This window comes from Diadema antillarum, unplaced genomic scaffold (genome assembly GCF_040938485.1).
Source record: "Diadema antillarum isolate AM-2024a unplaced genomic scaffold, OU_Dant_1.0 seq00001539_RagTag, whole genome shotgun sequence".
Lineage (NCBI taxonomy): Eukaryota > Metazoa > Echinodermata > Echinoidea > Diadematoida > Diadematidae > Diadema > Diadema antillarum.
The window spans coordinates 249992-274298 of NW_027272270.1; the positions used below are offsets into that span (position 1 = coordinate 249992).

The following is a 24307-nucleotide window of genomic DNA, read 5'->3' on the forward strand; positions in this document are numbered from 1 at the left end:
GACATTGTGAGTGTAGACGATTTGGCTATTAGATCAATTGTTTTGTAGACGAAATGCTCCTTAGACGAGTTGGGTATTAGACAGTACGGGTAGTGGGCAAAGTGACTATTAGACAATATGGGTACTGGACAAAACAAGTTGTAGACCAAATGGGTATTAGACGAATCGGTAATAGACGATATGCCAGTAGACCAATTGGAAAATAGACATAGTGGCTGTAGACGAGGTCACTATAAACCGACTGGGCTGTGTATAGTTACCACTCTACTTATATTTTGTCATGCAGTTCAGCAGTCTTGGCATTTATCAACTTGACAGGTTCAACCCTCTGACTCCCCTGAAAGATGAAGATTCAGGGTGCTGTAGCACTCATCACTGGAGCCGCCCATGGCTTTGGGAGAGCTTTCTCGGAAGAGCTGTTAAAGCGGAATGCAAGGGTATGTGCAGTTTCTTATATTTTAATATATAATGTTACTTATGCCTGTTTGTTCAAACAAAAAGAATACAAAAGGAAGAAAAGAGAGCGATCATATGTAGTTAAAACATCTTGAATATTTTGTGGATTCTGACAAACTGAAAATTATGTTGTCAAACATCATATTTGTTAAATGTTTCTCAACTTGAAAGATATTATTTGTAGTAATTCAGCTTTATCAGCATTATCATTGTAAGCTTTTCACCTTAGAAAACTGACTCTATTGTTCGTTCTGAGTGCTGAAAGTGTGATCACTTGCTACATTGTGAAGTATAGGTCCACACCATGTTCAAGATTGTCTTGATTGAAGAGGATAAAAAACAAAAAGAAATGTACACATTTCCAAGTGCACACTAAAGTTTTTTTTTTCCTTTGTATGTGTAACGATTGATTGATTTACAGAGGAAATCCAGTCCAAATACATGTATAAGTTACATGTGTAGTCTGATAAAAAAAAAGTATAATTTTACCAGTTCAACGGTAAATATTTGACTGAAATCGGATAAAAAATAAGGAAGTTATGAAATTGTGAAGTTTTGATAATTTCTCCAAAACAGTTCTTGTACAGTGGGGTATGATTATGCAAATGAGTGAGCTAACCATGTCATACCCTCACAATTTACCATTGATCATGCACACACACACACACACACACACAAAAATGATGAAAATTCAATGTTTCTGTCATTTAAGTCTGAAACATGAAGTTATTCCTGGTTGAATAACTTGAGAGTAGTAATCAGTTAGATATATGAGGATTTTAGCCTCGGTCATAATTGCATTTGATTGAAAATCTGGAAATTTCAAAATTTTATGTACAAATTATATGGTAAGTTGTGAGGGGATGACATGCTCACTTTGCCATTTGCATATTCATATTGACTGCTCAAGAACTGTTTACCCCCAAAATAGCGAAACTTCAAAATGTCATAACTTATTTTTCATCCAATTTTGATCAAATCTATACCGTTGAACTCGTAATATTTTACTCTTTCTTGTCAGACTAACTTATATTTGGACTGGATTTCCCCTTTAAGTATTTAAGTAGATCTTTTGTCAAAAGATTTTTTTTTTGTCAAAGTCAAAATCATAGCTCAGATATGTGAAGTGTTAAAGGCAGGGAATCCCATTTGCATGCCTTAAATGAAGAGTTGTATAAATACAGTGGTATGTTGAAGAGAGTATCATTTAAGAAACTCCCATAAAGTATTGAAAGTGGAAGGTAACATTTAGTACAGTTTTTTGACCGTTAGATTTTGAATTGAATTTTTTTCGGGGCTCACCGTAAATTCCAGTACATTACTAGGCTACCTTTGCAGACCCATGCACTGCATGTGTGTCCATCATGTATATTTTGTGAAGAAAGTTCATCAAAACTTACAAACATTTCTATATACATTCTTGCCACACACTCTATATGTTATTATATCAGATCTTATACTTTTAGATTTGTGCTTATAGATATAAAATACAGAAGACTGCAACAAAAAGGCTTAAGTGTGGCTGACACACAGAACTACTGAGTAGTTGAGTTTTGTGCATTATTCTAATTGTAGATAACTGTTGACTTCCAAATTTCTCAGCAGAGGCCTAAACAAGTTCCCTGAGGTTCATATTTAATGTTTTGCTGCATTTTGGGAGGTCTGTAAAAGGTATCCCCTACCTTTAATGTAACAAAGAAATATGGGGAAAAAAGACTTTAACTGTCCTTTCTTATCCTTCATCATTAAACTTACCCAACCAAAGCCAAGTGTGAAGTATTTCAGAATATTCATTCACATTCTTACTTTATCCAGGGTGTTAGCATCGTTGACTTCAACGTTGACCTAGGCAAAGCCACACAGGATGAACTGAACGAGAAGTATGGAAGAGACAAGGCCATCTTCCTCCACTGCGATGTCTCCAACAAGGAACAGCTAGAAAGTAAAGACACATAGCCTTAGAAGCATTGTGATGAATACTGTAAAAGTGGAAATTTTCGCGGTGTTGAAATTTTTGCGCATTTCGCGTAACAAGGAACTGGCGCGAAAATAAAAGCATGCAAATATTTCTGCATGCCATATGTTCCTATTCTTACTGTCTTCATCCCACGGAATTAAAAGCATGTGAAACTCTTCTTACCGGGCCGAGCGCGAAATATTAGTAGCGCGAAAATATCCAATTTTACAGTAGTAGACATTTGAATTACCAAAATTAGATACTGGTACTTGAGGGTGGCACTTTTGATAGAAGTTCTAGCCTCTGGGGCTAATTGAATATTGCCCTCACATTTCTTGTGTTTACATGTGAGTGTCAAAGGATACTTTATGTAGAATTTTTCAGTCTGCTTTTGGTTTTGTATGTTTTCTTTATTGTGTAGTATTTGTTTGTGATAAGGGTTAAGCAAGAGATCACATTGTGGACTTTTTCGTTTTTCAGGGAGATCGGGATGACATACCCAGGTCTGTGCTTGCTCTCCACTTGGGAGGTGCACATGTAAAATCTTCCTCCCTTGAGCTTCTGATATGCCTTGGCTAAACTTCATTAATAAAACAAAATGAAATTGTTTGCTCACCGTATGGGAAGGCATAAAGTCTTGCTGGGCTTTTATGAATAAACTAAATGTGTCAAGGATTTTAAGAAAATACAGAAAAAAAAGCAAATAAAACAAAAAAAAAAACCAAAAAGCAAACAAAAACAAAGACAAGCTTACAAACTAAACTGATTAAAAAAAAACTATAATGTTCAAGATTGGCCTCACATTTACATAATATTTGCTGGCTGGCACCCTGTGTGTGTGGGGGGGGGGGGGGGGGGGGCGGTGCCTTAATGTATTTACCTGAGCTTGGATTATATTACAAGAGTGAAAGACAATGGTCTCATTGAGGGCAGGGCGTGTCGGATCAAGACAATACTGTAATCATTATAATTACTCATCAGTATCGTGAATAGGATACCCTTAGAATTTTGTCAGAACTGTCACCAATTATTCATGCAACCCTTGTTCATCACTATACATAGTTCTGAGCACCTATGATAGCATTGCTCAAGCTCTGCAGCGAGTTATCTGACATGCAACTCTGTCAGATTTGTGGTGCAATGGCATGGTTAAGCTGAGGCAATCAAAAGGTTGAGTCCCAGTACTGGTAAGTCAATGACTTCATATAGCCTGCAGTCATGCAAGCCAAAACAGGATGAGATATGAATGGATACTGCCAGTGTGTAAATCTATCCAAGATGACATAAAGCTTGGTAGGCAGAATAAAGATTTGTCTTTTACCACTAAAAGATCAGTGATTACTCAGTATAGTGTGAAACCAACCTCTGTGCAGCTGCTTTCAATCTACTGCCTGTATAAAGAAGATGATCATGAATCCATGCTGTGATCCACTATTCATTTTAAAGATGCCTTTGCCAAGACTCTGGAGCACTACAAAGGCCTTGACATTGTCTGCAATAATGCTGGCATTGGAGATGAAGACAACTGGGAGAAAACAGTGGAGGTTGATCTTGTAAGTGTGTGTGGTACTCGAGTATTATGTTGGTCCAAAGTTTAAAGTCAAAGATGTTAAACTAAAAACATCCATTTATGTCCTATTTATGTCATGCCAAAGTCAACATACTTTCATTTTTCTAATTCACTGAAAGAGTACATGACTTACATCTTTCAAAATGCAGGGGCAATAATATTACTCTTTACATATGTCAGTAATAACTGGGAGGAATGTGTAATTTTCAGTACAAAATGAATTTGATTTTAATTCTCTTCATAATTCCTTTATACTGTTGTACTGTAACATCATGAATTGTATCTTATCCAGCAATGGCAGTACCAAAACTTTAAGAATTTATAACTTTTGAACAGAATGTCCAATTTTCCTCAAACTTCACAGATATTTCCGTATTCACTCAGTCCACAAAAATGTTTTTTATGCCTCCGCCAACGAAGTGGCTGGAGGCATTATATTTTCGGGTCGTCCGTCCGTCCGTCCGTACATACGTCCGTACGTCCGTCCCGTTTTGTTTTTGTCGATATCTCAAGAACCGTATGGTGGGTTTACATCAAACTTGGTATGAGGGTATATCCTGGGGGGATAATACTTTGTTTGGATTTTAGGGTCACGGGTCAAAGGTCAAAGGTCACAGGTTATTTTGTGAAAAAAAGGTTGAAATTTCATGTTTTTCTCCATATCTCGCAAATGGTTCAAAGTATCTTCATGGAACTTAGTATAGATATGCATGTACCGATGGGCAGTGATTATCTAGGGAAGTTGGGGGTCATGGGTCAAAGGTCAGGGGGTCAAAGGTCAAGGTCAACTCCTCAAAATATCACTACTTTCCTTATATTTATGCAATGCCTGAAGGATTTTTTTTTAACTTGATGTATGCATGTATTACCCTATATATATTCTGTGGGAAGTTTCTTGCCAAAAGGTCAAAGATCAAAAGGTCAAGTGAAAGTGCTAAATTGCACTTTTTCCTCCATATCTCGAAAGTAACTCAAGGTATCATCATGAAACTTACATATTTATGCATGTTCTACCTAACAGTGATTCTCTTTGGAACTGTGAGGTCAAAGGTCAAAGGCCAGGTTTAGATAATACTATTCTACCATTTGATACTGAAATTATACTTTTTCTCAATACCTTGAAAATTACTCAATGCATAAACTTATAAAAGGGTCAAAAGTCAAGTAAAAATCGTCAGTTCCCAAAATACCTGCACTCTGACGTTTTAATCATTCATCCAATTGAACCTATAGTTCTAGGAAAGTGAACATTCAGCACATTTGTGGCAAACCTGTCATTTTAATATTTTGCCAATTGTGTGAAACTGTCATCACACATTGTCAAGACATTGTACTATAGACCTATTAGGAGAACCATGCATCATGGCGGAGGCATACCAGTCGCCGTAGCGACATTTCTAGTTTATATATGGGTCTCATTCCTCTTTGAGAGGTGTAAAAAACACACACACAAAAAAAAACTAACAACAACAACAACAAAAACAAAAACAAAGTAACCAAGTTGACCCAGATTATGTATCATCAGGCCTACTAGAATGCTTACCAGTGCAACAGTCTTTGTAGATTTTATGATGCTGGATAACATATTATCAATGTAATAAGGTACAATAATGATATGTAATATATCTTATTATATTTTAAAATGTTCTGCCACCACCCCATGCAGGTAGCAGTGATGAGGGGGACATATCTGGCTCGTCAGTACATGGACAAAGAGAATGGAGGCAGAGGAGGGGTGGTCATCAACATTGCATCCATTGCTGGTTAGTTGTCCTCTCACTTGGTAGTTCAGACTTGCCATTAAAGGACAAGTTCACCTTCATATACATAAGGATTGAGAGAATGCTGCAATATTAGTAGAACACATCAGTGAGAGTTTGAGAAAAATTGTACTATCTATTCAGAAATTATGAATTTTTAAAGTTTAAATGCTGCCACTGCTGGATGACAAGACCACCACAGCTTATGATGTCACAAGTGTAGAACGGTACGTGGAAATTAAAAAGACAGTTCGCCATATTTTCACTTTTATCACATAATAAAAAAAGCACTTGACTTGCCTCTTTTAGAAGGCAGTGGGAATAATATTACCCATAGCATTCAATAGTAACAAGTCAGGGGAATGTGTACTTTTTTCAAAAAATGAAATTTGTGGATTTCTCTTTATATTTTCCTCTCCTGAAATTGTTCTATTCATGTGACATCATACACTGTAGTAGTCTCCTCATCCAGCTGTGACTGCACAAAAAAATTAATAACATTTGTAACTTTGAATGGATTTTCCAATTTTCCTCAAGCTTTCACTGATGTGTTCTACTGATATTATTCCATTCACTCAATCCACACACTGTCTTGATAATGTGTAGATGAATAATTTTTCATCTCTATGCTCAGAGCTTCTACAGTGTATGTGTACCTGTGGGTGTTTCATAAAGCTGTTCGTAAACTTACGAACAACTTAAGAATAACACGTGATCAGTTCTTATGCTGAATTATGGAAATTCTGATAAGTATAGGACATCAGAACTGATCACCAGTCGTTCTTAAGTTGTTTGTAACTTTATGAACAGCTTCATGAAACAGGGTCCTGTACTCTTAGAATATTGTACCTGGTAGTGACATAATATGTTACATTATCAATTTATTTATTCATTTATTTTTCATTTTTTGTTCTTGTGGGAAATTTGCTATAATGAGTAAATGAGTAATAATCTCCAGAGTTCTTTGTAATGGTGAAGAACATAAGTGTAATAAATAATGTCAACTTTGTTGCAACAAGTGCTGACTTCCAGTACATTCTACAGTTTGATCAAATTTAATAATAATGAAGATTTTGATGTTTGTATTGTCACCTCCCAAGGTTTATTGGCAATGCCGTTCGCTCCAGCTTATACTGCTGCTAAGCACGGCGTTCTTGGGTTTACAAGGAGCTTTGCGGTGAGTACAGATCAATTATTATTGAGTGTTCCATACTGCAGCCATTTTGTTTCAGTTATTAGCTCCTACCTGCAAAATTTTAAGGGCCTTGGTTGAAGAAACAGATACTCTATGGTATTCAAGTTATTTACTGTTAAAGCCTAAAAATGATTCTTGGAGGGGCTAAAAATTCATCTTTCATCATTTGGCATTTGCTTCCAATACACTGAAAAGGTCTACTAGGAAGCTTACCCGTTGGATGCGATTTGCCAGGTTAATGAGTTGTTTTGGAGTGTTTTGAGATCAGAAAGTGTGGATTAATTTTGATCATAATACACAACTTTTAGTGCAGAAAAGCCCTCACCATTAACCCCACATTCAGCATTGTGGGAAGGTAGAATGTAACACAGTGATTAATTGTGCCCTTGCAATCGTATTTCCCGGCTGCATGTGACTCACTCTAGCATGGAAGATCGATGGATAATGCTGTGATCTGATCTGTTAATTACCGCTAATCAATTATGAAAAATTATGTAGCAACCACAATGGGGTAAGCTCTGAGATTGTGGACTTCTGGCGATCCTTGTTTGCTAATATTTTTAATTTTCATCGTTTCCCAACTGAAATTGTGTAATTACATTATTTCACACATTTCTTATGCTTATGTGTACATTTCAGAGCAATACATCGACAGTTCTGCTGGCATACAAAAACAATGTTTTGGCTTTAATGGTTAGTTTAGAGCATAGGTACACTAAAATCTCATGGAATGTTACTCATCCATTTCTGCTAACATCTTAAAGGCAGTTAAGTGGATAATCATTCCTTATGCTTATTTAGACTAGAAAGTTTAGTTTTGTCTCCTTTAACAAACTTTTCATGATTAATATTTGATGACAACGCTGAATAGTAACAAATCAAATTGTGTTCATTAAGTTTAGAGCACAGATCAGAATCAAGAACTCCATAATGAAGAACATTTACTGTAAAAGTGGATATTTTCGCGCGAGTAATTTTTCGCGCTCAGCCAGGTAAGATGGATTTCGCATGTTTTTAATTCTGCGGAATCAGGACATTAACTGCTAGAATATGTGGCATGCAAAAATATTCGCGTGCTTTTATTTTTGCGCTAGTTACTGGTTGCACGAAATGCACAAAAATTTCCACTTTTACAGTAGTTTTTACTGTAATTGTCACTATTATGCCGATGGATAATCAGCATCCGATCAGCTGTGAGTAATTTTCATATTGTCATCTCAACTGGTAGTATTTGTGTAAAGTACAATTTGACATCCCCTAGTGAAATTAGCCCTTGATGACAAACGATATCAAGGAAATTATATCGGTTTCAAGAGTACATAAAGTATGTGATGATTATACATTGATGTTGATGGTGATGATGGTGATGGTGGTGATGATGATGAAAATGGTGGTGATGGTGGTTGTAATGATGGAGGTGTTAGTGAAGGTGATGATGGTGATGGAAATGATGATGATGATGGAAATGATGATGATGATGATGATGATGGAAATGATGATGATGATGATGATGATGATGGATGTGATGATGGATGTAATGATGGAGGTGATAGTGATGGTGATGGTGATGGTAAGGATGATGATGGTGATGCCCAAGGTGAGAATTAGGATGATCATAATATCTCAGTGTTGGCATTTCCCCCAACTTAGATGGCTGACAGTGTGTTCAACCACGGTAATGTCCGTCTGAACGCCATGTGTCCGAGCCTCAGCGAGACAGCCATTTTACAGGTTATGAGGGACCTCGTAGATGGCAACCCCATTGCGGAAGCCATATACGGAAAGACGCTGCAAACGGTGCCGTGAGTACTTACTTACACATCATATTGATACCAATCTTCACCTTGATAACATGTTAATTCTGAGGGAAAATGCGAGAGACTCTGTATATGGGCGCTTTGCTACCTGTCCGTCCTTGCTTTCTTGGGAGTTCATCTTAAACGATTGACAGTGACAGAAACTTCACAGAGACAGAAAAAATGTCAATCTCTTTTGTGCCACTAGCCCATCAAGACTATCATTCATACCTCTTATACCTCACAAAGACTTTGTAACATTTGCTTTCACAAGCATTTACATAAAAGGGGATATATCTACCTTTTCAGAAGTATATACTTTTTCAATTTTTATGGGTTTTTCGTTTGTTCGGTTTTTGTTTTTGTTGTTGTTTTTTTTTTTTTGGGGGGGGGGGGGGAGAGTGAAGAGATGAAACTATTCCAAAGAGTATCTGTACCTGCAAAAATATTTATAGAAGTGTCATATTGTGCTGTAGTAGGCTAGAAATTACTTTTGATACCTTTAACAGGAATTTAAAGGCAAACAAAAGACCCCTGTCAAAAAACAAAACAAAACAAAAATGGAAGAGTGAAAACTTACAACACAAAGCAAAAGGAGAAACAACAACACACACACACAAAAATACAAATCTTGTATGTTTGCACAGTTTTGTCTAAAACTTACATGTACGGTAACCATAACAGTAGTAGCAAAGTGCTTTCCTGACACTTCACTCATTATCTTGAGTAAATGCCTTAAAAAAAGTCGACTGCAAATATATTTTTACATTATCATACATTTGGTTGATAATTTTGCCAAGATGCAACATTCATATGCAGAGTGTGCATGCATATCCCAGTTTTGAGTCAACCAGACTTTATCATGAAAGGAAACAAAAGTTGCAGGTATGAAATGATTTTCAATTTACTAAAAAGAAACAAAATCATATGTCCTTCAGATTAATAGACCAAATATGGGTAATATAGCTGTATCCCTCTCAGTGTGGCACTTCATTTACAAGATAAGACATGGATAAGAAATGTACTGTGAGAAAAAGGGAATCCGACCAGTAAAGGGAATGAAACCCAAATTTTAAGTGTGGATTGAGTGAATGCAGCAATATTAGCATACCATTTTCCATATCATGCTGCATCATAAAGTGTTGCCGTCTTCTCATCAAGCAATGGCTGCACCAAAACTTTAGAAATTCATAACTTTCGAACGAATATTGTCAGATTTTCTTCAAACTTTGCTGATATATTCTGCAAATATTTCTGCATTCCCGTAATTTCGGTCTTGCTTGCCTTTTCATGCGTAGACAAAATACCTCACCACCTGCCTAAGCAGTGGTTCTGGTAACTGCTTATGTAATTACCCTGCAAGTATTCTATTGTTGTTGTTGTTATTATTGTTAATATTATTGTCATTGTTATTATTATTATTGTTATTATTATTATTATTATTATTATTTTTATTATTGTTATTGTTGTTATTCTTCTTCTTCTTCTTATTATTATTATTGTTTAGAGTATCCATGGTTGCTGAAGGCTTTACACAACTGGTAGAGGATGACTCCAAGCATGGTGAGGTAATGAGGATCACACCACAGAAGGGCATTGACTTCAAAGTTTTCTGAGATTTAGCCAAGCTCTGAGCCGTATCCTGCCGTGGCTCTCGAAGTTAAGTGATTTTTTGAGTTATAATCTCGGGCAGCAATTCTGCCAGATTAATTCTTTATAACCAATTCTTGTCAAACTGAAGTGCAAATGTAACAAATTCCTTATCTTGTGAGATATATTTTTCAAATGACAAAGATTTAATACCAGAAAGAGAAGGTTCTTGTTTGCTATCTGTATACTGTATACGACATTATATTTCTTGGGATTTTCACTTTCTCGAATGATTCGAGTTGGTGCTACATGTATTTGGGAATGTACCACCCACGAAGATATTAACTATATTAATCTCGACATGATGGTGAAATACACGCGAACATTTCTCCATTTGTTTACTGTACTGCATGACTGCGAATTTAACCACTAAAGGAATTATCAGGAAGCCCCGCTTTCCAAAACTTTAGACTCGCTAAATACTGTATATGGTGTATACAGTATGCAGAATTTTCTGTGGATTCCAGCCATATTCAGGCTCACTCTGTAATTATGAAATGTGGCAGAAATTGAGCTTTAGATGATAAAATATCACAATTGAATTGTTGCCTTTCTGAGGGAGAATAGAGACTTCAGACATTTCTCCCACTTGCCCAACATGAACCCTTGGGCAATTGCCCATTCATATTTAAACTGGCCAAACAGTATGTTTCACTAGCCGTGGTTGCCCAAGCTAATATTGGCTTTGCAATATTCTTAGTTTATATTGGGCTTCCTGTAGTAACATGTAGAATCATTAGTTAAGGTGAAATCCAAAGGATAGATACATTTTTTGTTGCTCTTCTTTGATTTTTCTATACCTGAATCACAGAATAAAATTTCATTTTCTAAACATTTTTTAAAAGGGGGAAACAATCCAAATGAATATATGGATTCAGTAAATGTGAGAACAAGTTTCTTTGATAATGAAAAAGATACGTATAAGTCCCGCTGGACAATTTGTGGGGTATACCCTTGACATATCATAATAGCACCATTCGGTAAATATTGAAGATTAACCCGAAATACAGTACAAAGGCAATGATATGCGGTGGTTGTACAGAAAGTGTGTTTTCCTCTCCATTACTTTATATCCTAAAATTAATTTTGAACATCCATAATCTATATTCTTCTTATTTCAGCAGCGTTTCGAGCTGTTGTGTCATCTTAAACGTTTGTAAAATCATTACGTTTGCATTTTCTCAATTATCGTTAAAAAACTTCGAAAACACGTTTTAGCCTATCATACGTACATACAAGCTCTCTCAACTTTCTTCACTAATTTTGCTCTATATACTGTTATAAGTTGTCACCACACTGTGTGTATAATGAAAGGAAAAGTGTAGATTAATCCTCGACGCTATTAGCATCCAAAGTATGTTCCATTCCGATCATGGCTACACGTAGACCTATGTATGAATTTATTCTAACATTGTCCTCCAAAATAAAGTTCTTTAAATAGTAAAGTGTTACTTCATGAATAGAATTGTACTTGTCTGTTATTATGCTTTGCACTAAGTGTGTGCGTGCTGTTATGTACATACATACAGTGTTTGAATCATGTGTTGTGTATCTGGCAGATGATTTTGGTAATTGCGATGTTTTCATGGACCTGCGACCTGTCCATGTTAGAAGGCTTGGCAGTCCTTCAGGACTCAGCAAATTAAAGACATAAATTTAGTAAATCACAATAACTCAGAACATACATGCAGATCCTGTCTTGTTCCACTCTCACTCGAAGATTTTGGAGTGATCCCTGACGTCACTCCAAAATGAGTGAAAATGAACTTTTTCACTCAAAATTCACTCCAATTTCACTCGAAATTCACTCTTTTTTGTATTCACTCTTTTAAGAGTGAATATTTTCACTCGATTTTTTTTAGAGAGTAACACACACACGCAGTCATGCACTATTTCATGCATTATCTCTCTTGGTCCTATACACAGAAATTAAGTATGATTATGTATGATCAAACTTCGGTATGAAAAAATATGGATATGTCTAATACATCGGTCTAATAAACATATACCGTACATACATATTGTGCATTTTTAGAATCATATATTTGTGTGTAGAGAGGGAGAGAGAGAGAGAAGGAGGTAGGGGAGAGGAGAGAAGAGGGCTGGGGAGCTGAAGTAGAAGGGGAGAGGAGGAGAGAGAGAGAGGCTGGAGAGATAAGGGAGAGTGGAGGAAGTGGTGGTCAACGTGGTGGTGGTTCCTAATAGGAAGCAAGTGCTTGAAGAAAACTTAATTCTTAACAATTTGTTGTATAACTAGGGCCCATGCAGAACAACTTTGATTAAATCGACTTCTTTTGTTGGCTCATTTAGCGAGATACAATATAAGTTGGACATGCATGTGTTCGACGTAAAAATCGCGGGAGATGATGAAAAGTAGGTGATGGTTCAGTGTAATGCCGCACCCCATCTGCCGCAAATAACTAACCTTGTGATTTTGTAAACAAATACCAAAGGTCAAATTGTGCGGGTTTAACACTCACCTGCTCACTCCATACCAAAGATCGGGATCCTGCCCTGGGAAGTTGTTGGCACTGAGGCGAGGGAGAGCTGCGCTTCAAAGTTACATTGGGAAAGGTTTGTCGTCCTGCTCTTCGTGCTTGTTTGGGTCGTTTTATGTTGTACATTCGATACGTTAGACTGAGTTGTATCCACGTATTTTGATTCTGGAAATTGTTATGGAACTTTTTCCTTATTGTTTTCAATGACACAAAAAGACAACGTGCGACGGACGGAGCAAGAAGTGTTTGTGCCATTGTTAAGTCCCATCTGTTTATTTTGCCGTTAGTTGTCAAAACCCGTGTAATAGGCTATAGTAGCCATAGCCCCGGAGACCGCGCCGCCAGGCGCGGTCCTGGCGGCTTCCCCCCAGTTTCGCTAATGTGAGAGCTCCCCTATTCTGTGTGCTTGTGCGAGTGATTGTGAATTCTGTGAACATCGGTGAGCTGCTTATAAGACATCATTTTGTGCATCACAAGCAATGAAATGCCTCAAACAGTCGCCGATGATAGTCATTTAGGTTTCATCGACCCATGTAAGTATTCCTAGTAGTTTCTGTTGAAAATTTAAGGAAATATAGCGCCGCAAAGGCACCCGTTTGTTCAACATGAAGATCTGAAATGGGAGCACGGCGCAGCCGCCACACTGCGTGTGGCGGCTGTCGCAGTTATAGTAGCCATAGCCCCGGAGACCGCGCCGCCAGGCGCGGTCCTGGCGGCTTCCCCGCAGTTTCGCTTATGTTAGTTCCCAAGTATTCTGTGCGCTTGTGCAAGTGATTGTGAATTCTGTGAACATCGGTGAGCTGCTTATAAGACATCATTTTGTGCATCACAAGCAATGAAATGCATCAAACAGTCGCCGATGATAGTCATTTAGGTTTCATCGACCCATGTAAGTATTCATAGTAGTTTCTGTTGAAAAATTAAGGAAATATAGCGCCGCAAAGGCACCCGTTTGTTCAACATGAAGATCTTTTATGGGAGCACGGCGCAGCCGCCACACTGCGTGTGGCGGCTGTCGCAGTTATAGTAGCCATAGCCCTGGAGACCGCGCCGCCAGGCGCGGTCCTGGCGGCTTCCCCCCAGTTTCGCTAATGTGAGAGCTCCCCTATTCTGTGTGCTTGTGCGAGTGATTGTGAATTCTGTGAACATCGGTGAGCTGCTTATAAGACATCATTTTGTGCATCACAAGCAATGAAATGCCTCAAACAGTCGCCGATGATAGTCATTTAGGTTTCATCGACCCATGTAAGTATTCCTAGTAGTTTCTGTTGAAAATTTAAGGAAATATAGCGCCGCAAAGGCACCCGTTTGTTCAACATGAAGATCTGAAATGGGAGCACGGCGCAGCCGCCACACGCAGTGGCGGCTGTCGCAGTTATAGTAGCCATAGCGTAGGGAATCAAGATGGGCCAATAAATCTGTCTCTGTGTATGCATGTTGCTTGTTACCAGGTATTGTTATGTGGGCAACATCAGATAGACGATAGACTATGAAATCATATTCCAGTGCGTACCAGTGGGACCAAGAGTTTGTTCATAAATGCTATCTATCATGTATTTTATATCCATCATCTCTTCTTCTTCTCCTTCTTCACTCCTGAACCCCCTGAAGATTATTGCAGAAAGGGGGTGTGTGTCTGTCACAAAAAAATGAAGTACTAAGCATGCTGCATGCTGATTGTCCTATTTATTCAGGTCTAAGGTGCAAATAAAAATCTGCCAGGCTGATTCTACCTAGCCTAGGTTTAGGTTTATCCACGGCATTTTGTCAATATTCAATGAAAAGTTCCTACCAATGGAGACTGTTTATCTGTTAACATCTGCTAGTAGAGAGTTCTATGTACACACAGTCCTTGGGAAGAATGGCTGCCTGTGTTACCATCGGGTAGATTCTACCAGTACTTCTACAGTACATCATATCTCTGTGCGTAGAGTTTCCACCATTTGCCCACTGTACTTATATTTCGTCAGTTCAGCAGTCTTGGCATTTATCAACTTGACAGGTTCAACTCTCTGACTCCCCTGAAAGATGAAGATTCAGGGTGCTATAGCACTCATCACTGGAGCCGCCCATGGCTTTGGGAGAGCTTTCTCGGAAGAGCTGTTAAAGCGGAATGCAAGAGTAAGTGCAGTTTCTTCAAGTGGTAGATATGCCTGTTTGTTATAAAGCAAAAAGAATACAACAAGAAAAGACAACAACATTGTAATTTATAGTTAAACATCTTGAACATTTTGTGGATTATTATGCTGACAAACTGAAAATTCGGTTGTCAAACATCATACTTTTGATATGTTTCTCATCTTGAACAGGGGTAGCTCCAGGAATTCTGTAAAGGGATGTGGGGGTATCATCCTCCCACGGTAGGGAGATTATTTTTTATATTTATTTTTTTATTATTTTAAAACTCGCCGTAATTCTGGAAATGTTAAAGAAAATAATAATCCCGTGCAGGTCCCTTCCACTTTCAAGATGGTCTGATTGAAGAGGATAACAAACAAACAGAAATGCATTCATTTCCAAGTGCATACAAAACAGTTTTTTTCCCTTTGTGTGTGTCACATTTGATCGATTTGAGCAGATCTTTTGTTGAAAGATCTTTTTGTTAAAATTATAGCTTAATAACAAAGAAAACATGGGAAAAAACACTACCCTTTCTTATCCTTCATAATTATTAAACTTGCCCAACCAAAGCCAAGTGTGAAGTACCATTTTGTATTTCAGAATATTCATTCACATTCTTACTTTATCCAGGGTGTTAGCATTGTTGACTTCAACGTTGCCCTGGGCAAAGCCACACAGGATGAACTGAATGAGAAATATGGAAGAGACAAGGCCATCTTTCTACACTGCGATGTCTCCAACAAGGAACAGCTAGAAAGTAAAGACACATGGCCTTAGAAGCATTGTGATGTAATACTGTAAAAGTGGAAATTTTCGCGGTGTTGAAATTTTCGCGCATTTCACGTAACAAGAAACTCGCGCGAAAATAAAAGCAGGCAAATATTTTTTGCATGCCATATGTTCCTATTCTTACTGTCTTCATCCTGCGGAATTAAAAGCATGCGAAACTCTTCTTACCGGGCCGAGCGCGAAATATTAGTAGCGCGAAAATATCCACTTTTACAGTAGTAGACATTTGAATTACCCAAATTAGATATTCGAGTGTAGCACTTATGTTAGAAGTTCTAGCCTCCGGGGCTAATTGAATATTGCCCTCACATTTTTTGTGTTTACATATGAGTGTCAAAGGATACTTTATGTAGAATTTTTCAGTCTGCATTTGGTTTTGTATGTTATCGTTTTCTTTATTGTGTAGTATTTGGGGGTTAAGCAAGAGATCACATCGTGGACTTTTTCGTTTTTCAGGGAGATCGGGATGATATACCCAGGTCTGTGCTTGCTCTCCACTTGGGAGGTGCACATGTAAAATCTTCCTCCCTCTTCTGATATGCCTTGGCTGAACTTCATTAATACACTTTGTAAAAACAAAATGAATTGTTTGCTCACCATATGGGAAGGCATAAAGTCTAGCTGGGCTTTTATGAATAAACTAAATGTGTCAAGGATTTTGTAAAAATACAGAAAAAAAAGCAAACGAAACAAAAAACAGCCAAAAAGCATAAACAAAAACAAAGACAAGCTTACAAACTAAACTGATTAAAACAAAAACTATAGTGTTCAAGATTGGCCTCACATTTACATAATATTTGCTGGCTGGCACCCTGTGCGTGCGTGTGTGTGTGTGTGTGTGGGGGGGGGGGGGGCTGCGGTGCCTTAATGTATTTACCTGAGCTTGGATTATATTACAAGAGTGAAAGACAATGGTCTCACTGAGGGCAGGGCATGTCGGATCCAGACAATACTGTTATCATTATAATTACTCATCAGTATCGTGAATAAGATACCCTTAGAATTTTGTCAGAACTGTCACCAATTATTCATGCAACCCTTGTTCATCGCTACACATAGTTCTGAGCTCCTATGATAGCATTGCTCAAGCTCTGCAGGGAGTTATCTGACATGCAACTCTGTCAAACTTGTGGTGCAATGGCACGGTTAAGCTGGGACAATCAAAAGGTTGAGTACCAGTACTGGTAAGTCAATGACTTCATATAGCCTGCACTCATGCAACCCAAAACAGGATGAGATATGGATATATGGATACTGCCTGTGTGTAATCTATCCAAGATGAGATAAAGCTTGGTCGGCAGAATAAAGATTTGTCTTTTACCACTAAAAGATCAGTGATTACTCAGTATGGTGTGAAACCAACCTCTGTGCAGCTGCTTTCAATCTACTAGCTGTAAGAAGATGATCATTAATCCATGCTGTGATCCACTATTCATTTTGAAGATGCCTTTGCCAAGACGCTGGAGCACTACAAAGGCCTTGACATTGTCTGCAATAACGCTGGCATTGGAGATGAAGACAACTGGGAGAAAACAGTGGAGGTTGATCTTGTAAGTGTGTGTGGTACCTGAGTATTATGTCGGTCCAAAGTCAAAAGTCAAAGAAGTTAAACTAAGAACATCCATTTGTGTCCTATTTATGTCATGCCAAAGTCAACATACTTTCATTTTTCTAATTCGCTGAAAGAGCACTTGACTTACATCGTTCAAAAGGCAGGGGCAATAACATTACCCTTAACATATGTCAGTAACAACTGGAAGGAATGTGTAATTTTCAAAACAAAATGATTTTGATCTTAATTCTCTTCATAATTTTTTTATATTGTTGTTGTACTGTGACATCATGAATTGTATCTTATCTGGCAATGGCAGTACCAAAACTTTAAGAATTTATAACTTTTGAACAGATTGTCCAATTTTCCTCAAACTTCACAGATATTTCCATATTCACTCAGTCCACAATTTTTTTTTGTTATATATGGGTCTAATTCCTCTTTGAGAGGTGTAAAAAAGACACACACACGCAAAAAAAAAAAAAACTAACATCAACAAAAACAAAAACAAGGTAACCAAGTTGAACCAGATTATGTATCATCAGGCCTACTAGAATGTTTACCAGTGCAACAGTCTTTGTGGATTTTATGATGCTGGATAACATATTATCAATGTGATAAGGTACAATAATGATATACCAGGACTCGACACTAACGATGGCCCGGTGGCCCAGGGCCACCAAAACCGCACGTCGGGCCACCAAAATTTCACAAATGAAGAAGTTGGTAGCCTGATCGGGCCGCCAAAAAAGGTTGGATGTTTGCCTTTGGGCCACCAAAAATAAAAGTTAGTGTGGAGCCCTGTAATATATCTTATTATATTTCAAAATGTTCTGCCACCACCCCATGCAGGTAGCAGTGATGAGGGGGACATATCTGGCTCGTCAGTACATGGACAAAGAGAATGGAGGCAGAGGAGGGGTGGTCATCAACATTGCATCCATGGCTGGTGAGTTGTCCTCTCACTGGGTAGTTCAGACTTGCCATTAAAGGACAAGTTCACCTTAATATGCATAAGGATTGAGAGAATGCTGCAATATTAGTAGAACACATCAGTGAGAGTTTGAGAAAAATTGTACTATCTATTCAGAAATTATGAATTTTTAAAGTTTAAATGCTGCCACTGCTGGATGACAAGACCACCACAGCTTATGATGTCACAGGTGTAGAACGATACATGGAAATTAAAAAGACAGTTCGCCATATTTTCACTTTTTTCACATAATAAAAAAAGCACTTGACTTGCCTCTTTTAGAAGGCAGTGGGAATAATATTACCCATAGCATTCAATAGTAACAAGTCAGGGGAATGTGTACTTTTTTCAAAAAATGAAATTTGTGGATTTCTCTTTATATTTTCCTCTCCTGAAATTGTTCTATTCATGTGACATCATACACTGTAGTAGTCTCCTCATCCAGCTGTGACTGCACAAAAAAATTAATAACATTTGTAACTTTGAATGGATTTTCCAATTTTCCTCAAGCTTTCACTGATGTGTTCTACTGATATTATTCCATTCACTCAATCCACATACTGTCTTGATAATGTGTAGATGAATAATTTTTCATCTCTATGCTCAGAGCTTCTACAGTGTATGTGTACCTGTGGGTGTTTCATAAAGCTGTTCGTAAACTTACGAACAACTTAAGAATAACAGGTGATCAGTTCTTATGCTGAATTATGGAAATTCTGATAAGTATAGGACATCAGAACTGATCACCAGTCGTTCTTAAGTTGTTTGTAACTTTATGAACAGCTTTATGAAACAGGGTCCTGTACTCTTAGAATATTGTACCTGGTAGTGACATAATATGTTACATTATCAATTTATATTTTCATTTATTTTTCATTTTTTGTTCTTGTGGGAAATTTGCTATAATGAGTAAATGAGTAATAATCTCCAGAGTTCTTAGGAATGGTGAAGAAGATAAGTGTAATAAATAATGTCAACTTTGTTGCAACAAGTGCTGACTTCCAGTACATTCTACAGTTTGATCAAATTTAATAATAATGAAGATTTTGATGTTTGTATTGTCACCTCCCAAGGTTTATTGGCAATGCCGTTCGCTCCAGCTTATACTGCTGCTAAGCACGGCGTTCTTGGGTTTACAAGGAGCTTTGCGGTGAGTACAGATCAATTATTATTGAGTGTTCCATACTGCAGCCATTTTGTTTCAGTTATTAGCTCCTACCTGCAAAATTTTAAGGGCCTTGGTTGAAGAGACAGATACTCTATGGTATTCAAGTTATTTACTGTTAAAGCCTAAAAATGATTCTTGGAGGGGCTAAAAATTCATCTTTCATCATTTGGCATTTGCTTCCAATACACTGAAAAGGTCTACTAGGAAGCTTACCCGTTGGATGCGGATTTGCCAGGTTAATGAGTTGTTTTGGAGTGTTTTGAGATCAGAAAGTGAGGATTAATTTTGATCATTATACACAACTTTTAGTGCAGAAAAGCCCTCACCATTAACCCCACATTCAGCATTGTGGGAAGGTAGAATGTCACACATTGATCAATTGTGCCCTTGCAATCGTATTTCCCAACTGGCTGCATGTGACTCACTCTAGCGTGCAAGATCGATGGATATTGCTGTGATTTGATTTGTTTATTACCGCTACCGGTAATTAATTATGAAAAATTATGTAGCAACCACAATGGGGTAAGCTCTGAGATTGTGGACTTCTGGCGATCCTTATTTGCTAATATTTTTCATTTTCATTGTTTCCCAACTGAAATTGTGTAATTACATTATTTCACACATTTCTTATGCTTATGTGTACGTTTTAGAGCAATACATCGACAGTTCTGCTGGCATACAAAAACAATGTTTTGGCTTTAATGGTTAGTTTAGAGCATAGGTACACTAAAATCTCATGGAATGTTACTCATCCATTTCTGCTAACATCTTAAGGCAGTTGAATAAGTGGATAATCATTCCTTATGCTTATTTAGACTTGAAAGTTGGTGGCAAACGTTTAGTTTTGTCTCCTTTAATAAACTTTTCATGATTAATATTTTATGACAACGCTGAATAGTAACAAATCAAAATGTGTTCATGAAGTTTAGAGCACAGATCAGAATCAAGAACTCCATAATGAAGAACATTTACTGTAAAAGTGGATATTTTTGCGCGAGTAATTTTTCGCACTCGGCCGGGTAAGATGGATTTTGCACGTTTTTAATTCTGCGGAATCAGGACATTAACTGCTAGAATATGTGGCATGCAAAAATATTCGCGTGCTTGTATTTTCGTGCTAGTTACTGGTTGCGCGAAATGCGCAAAAATTTCCACTTTTACAGTAGTTTGTACTGTAACTGTCACTATTATGCCAATGGATAATCAGCATCCGATCAGCTGTGAGTAAGTTTCATATTGTCATCTCAACTGGTAGTATTTGTGTAAAGTACAATTTGACATCCCTTAGTTAAATAAGCCCTTGATGACAAACGATATCAAGGAAATGATATCGATTTCAAGAGTACATAAAGTATGTGATGATTATACATTGATGTTGATGGTGATGATGGTGATGGTGGTGATGATCATGATGATGATAATGGTGATAGTGGTGATGATCATGATGATGATAATGGTGATGGTGGTGATGATGATGAAAATGGTGGTGATGGTGGTTGTAATGATGGAGGTGTTAGTGAAGGTGATGATGGGGATGGTAATGATGATGATGATGATGGATGTGATGATAGACGTAATGATGGAGGTGATAGTGATGATGGTAATGGTGATGGTGATGGTGATGGTGATGGCAAGGATGAAGATTGTAGTGATGCCCAAGGTGAGAATTAGGATGATCATAATATCTCAGTGTTGGCATTTCCCCCAACTTAGATGGCCGACAGTGTGTTCAACCACGGTAATGTCCGTCTGAACGCCATGTGTCCAAGCTTCAGCGAGACAGCCATTTTACAGGGTATGAGGGACCTCGTAGATGCCAACCCTATTGCCGAAGCCATATACGGAAAGACGCTGCAAACAGTGCCGTGAGTACTTACTTACACAACATATTGATACCAATCTTCACCTTGATAACTTGTTAATTCTGAGGGAAAATGCGAGAGACTCTGTATATGGGTGCTTTGCTGCCAGTCAGTCCTTGCTTTCTCGGGAGCTCATCTTAAAAGATTGACAGTGACAGAAAAAATGTCAATCTCCTTTGTGTCACTAGCCCATCAAGACTATCATTCATACCTCTTGTACCTCACAAAGACTTTGTAACATTTGTTTTCACAAGCATTTACATAAAAGGGGATATAATACTACCTTTTCAGAAGTATATACTTTTTCAATTTTTGTGGGTGTTTCGTTTGTTCATTTTTTGTTTTTGTTTTTGTTTTTTTTTTTGGGGGGGGGAAGAGTCAAGAGATGAAACTATTCCAAAGAGTATCTTTACCTGCAAAAATAGATTATATAGAAGTGTCATATTGTGCTGTAGTATGCTAGAAATTACTTTTGATACCTTTAACAGGAATTTAAAGGCAAACAAAAGGCCCCTGTCAAAAAAACAAAACAAAACAAAAATGGAAAAGTGAAAACTTACAACACAAAGCAAAAGGAGAAACAACAACACAAAAACAAATACAAATCTTGTATGTTTGCACAGTTTTGTCTATTAAACTTACATGTAACCATAACAGTAGTAGCAATGTGCTTTCCTGACACTTCACTCATTATCTTGAGCAAATGCCTTAAAAAAAGTCGACTGCAAATATATTTTTACATTATCTTATCATACATTTGGTTGATAATTTTGCCAAGATGCAACATTCATATGCAGAGTGTGCATGCATATCCTAGTTTTGAGTCAACCAGACTTGATCATGAAAGGAAACAAAAGTTGCAGGTATGAAATGATTTTCAATTTACTAAAAAGAAACAAAATCATATGTCCTTCAGATTAATAGACAAAATATGGGTAATATAGCTGTATCCCTCTCAGTGTGGCACATCATTTACAAGATAAGACATGGATAAGAAATGTACTGTAAGAAAAAGGGAATCCGACCAGTAAAGGGAATGAAACCCAAATTTAAGTGTGGGTTGAGTGAGTGCAGCAACATTAGCATACCATTTTCCATATCATGCTGCATCATAAAGTGTTGCCGTCTTCTCATCAAGCAATGGCTGCACCAAAACTTAAGAAATTCATAACTTTCGAACGAATATTGTCAGATTTTCTTCAAACTTTGCTGATATATTCTGCAAATATTTCTGCATTCCCGTAATTTCGGTCTTGCTTGCCTTTTCATGCGTAGACAAAATACCTCACCACCTGCCTAAGCAGTGGTTCTGGTAACTGCTTATGTAATTACCCTGCAAGTATTCTATTGTTGTTGTTGTTATTATTGTTATTATTATTGTCATTGTTATTATTATTATCATCATTATTATTATTATGATTGTTATTATTATTATCATTATTATTATTATTATTATTATTATTATTATTATTATTATTATTATTATTATTATTGTTATTGATGTTATTATTCTTCTTCTTATTATTATTATTATTGTTTAGAGTATCCATGGTTGCTGAAGGCTTTACACAACTGGTAGAGGATGACTCCAAGCATGGTGAGGTAATGAGGATCACACCACAGAAGGGCATTGACTTCAAAGTTTTCCGAGATTTAGCCAAGCTCTGAGCCGTATCCTGCCGTGGCTCTCGAAGTTAAGTGATTTTTTGAGTTATAGTCTCGGGCAGCAATTCTGCCAGATTAATTCTTTATAACCAATTCTTGTCAAATGGAATGCACAGCATGATGCAGTGCAAGATATGTCTGATTATGTCACTGTTGATCATTGCCAGTCAAGCCAAAGGCTGTTTGCCACAATGTGCCATTTTATGACGAAACTTCAGATGTAGCCACACACTCTCTCTCTCTCTCTTAATCTCTATTTCCCTCTCTGTTCTCTATCTGTATCTGTTTATGTACCTTTCTATCTATTCATCTATCTATCATCTATTTACCTACCTATCTATCTATCTTTCTATCTATCTATCTATCCATCTGTTTACCTATCTCTCTATCTTTCTTTCTTATCTACCTACCTACTTACATAATATCACCATTTGATCTTAGTTTCTTTACTCACAGAGATTCATATGATATGGATCTCAAAAGCAATCCCTAAGATCTGGATCTTTTGCCAGGGTGACCGAGGCTAATGAGATTAGTAATACTAATGATTTAGTAATTCCAGCCAATTTTGAGAAGTATCGTGACATTATGATTACCGATACAGGGGCGGATCCAGGAATTCTGTAAAGGGGGGGGCGTGACTAATATTTCTGGTGGCACTTCCGGGTTTCATTTCATTTTTTTTTCTTTTTATTTCTTTTGTTTTTGACAAGAAATAAAGGGGGGGGCGTGCGCCGGTTGCGCCCCCCTCTGGATCCGCCACTGCGATATTATTTTTCAAGGGGTAGATTATATAATGAAAGTGTTTATACCGAACGTTGTAGATTTGATGTGGCAATGGAATCATGTTAACAAATTTTGGACTTGTCAATTTATAAAATTTAAACCCCTTTCAATTTGCATCATGTTGTTTGCAATATTGGTATTTGCAATAATTTTATATCATGGGTGTAAGGTGGTGTACTCTGTATTCACAAAATATTAGTTTGATTTGTATTTTGCTTATTTTTTTAATGCTCTCTGACTGAAATATACTGAATTATGTAAATGCATAGTGATATATTTGATGCAGCTCATTTTTTGTCGGGTATGATGATGGTATATGCAGGAGAATGCAGTATGTGTGTTAGGAGTGATTTAATGATTGCCATTTTGTCATAAAAAATTTGATTTGGCTATGGTGCCTCACTGAAGTGCAAATGTAACAAATGCCTTATCTTGTGAGATATATTTTTCAAATGACAAAGATTTAATACCAGAAAGAGAAGGTTCTTGTTTGCTATCTGTATACTGTA

At 37.3% G+C, this 24307-nt stretch overlaps 2 protein-coding genes across 2 annotated transcripts; both read left to right on the top strand.

Annotated features, from left to right (window-relative positions):
- The first annotated feature begins 344 nt into the window (after positions 1 to 344).
- Positions 345 to 10450, top strand: LOC139710547 (15-hydroxyprostaglandin dehydrogenase [NAD(+)]-like). Its single transcript, XM_071622482.1, has 7 exons — positions 345 to 437; positions 2272 to 2398; positions 3860 to 3966; positions 5650 to 5746; positions 6844 to 6920; positions 8589 to 8740; positions 10242 to 10450. The coding sequence occupies exons 1-7, from the start codon at positions 345 to 347 to the stop codon at positions 10348 to 10350; spliced, it is 762 nt and encodes a 253-aa protein (XP_071478583.1). The 3' UTR covers positions 10351 to 10450.
- A 4235-nt stretch (positions 10451 to 14685) lies between these two features.
- LOC139710531 (15-hydroxyprostaglandin dehydrogenase [NAD(+)]-like) lies at positions 14686 to 23529 on the top strand. Its single transcript, XM_071622466.1, has 7 exons — positions 14686 to 15003; positions 15634 to 15760; positions 17236 to 17342; positions 18197 to 18293; positions 19391 to 19467; positions 21199 to 21350; positions 22889 to 23529. Exons 1-7 carry the CDS (start codon positions 14911 to 14913, stop codon positions 23013 to 23015), a joined length of 780 nt encoding a protein of 259 aa, XP_071478567.1. The 5' UTR covers positions 14686 to 14910; the 3' UTR covers positions 23016 to 23529.
- Positions 23530 to 24307: the final 778 nt, after the last annotated feature.

Coding starts and splice junctions, on each gene's coding strand:
- LOC139710547 (XM_071622482.1), top strand. CDS start 345: ATGAAGATTCAGGGTGCTGTAGCACTCATCACTGGAGCCGCCCATGGC. Junction 438..2,271: donor TGTTAAAGCGGAATGCAAGG/GTATGTGCAGTT, acceptor TACTTTATCCAG/GGTGTTAGCATCGTTGACTT. Junction 3,967..5,649: donor AAACAGTGGAGGTTGATCTT/GTAAGTGTGTGT, acceptor CACCCCATGCAG/GTAGCAGTGATGAGGGGGAC.
- LOC139710531 (XM_071622466.1), top strand. CDS start 14,911: ATGAAGATTCAGGGTGCTATAGCACTCATCACTGGAGCCGCCCATGGC. Junction 17,343..18,196: donor AAACAGTGGAGGTTGATCTT/GTAAGTGTGTGT, acceptor CACCCCATGCAG/GTAGCAGTGATGAGGGGGAC. Junction 21,351..22,888: donor AAGACGCTGCAAACAGTGCC/GTGAGTACTTAC, acceptor ATTATTGTTTAG/AGTATCCATGGTTGCTGAAG.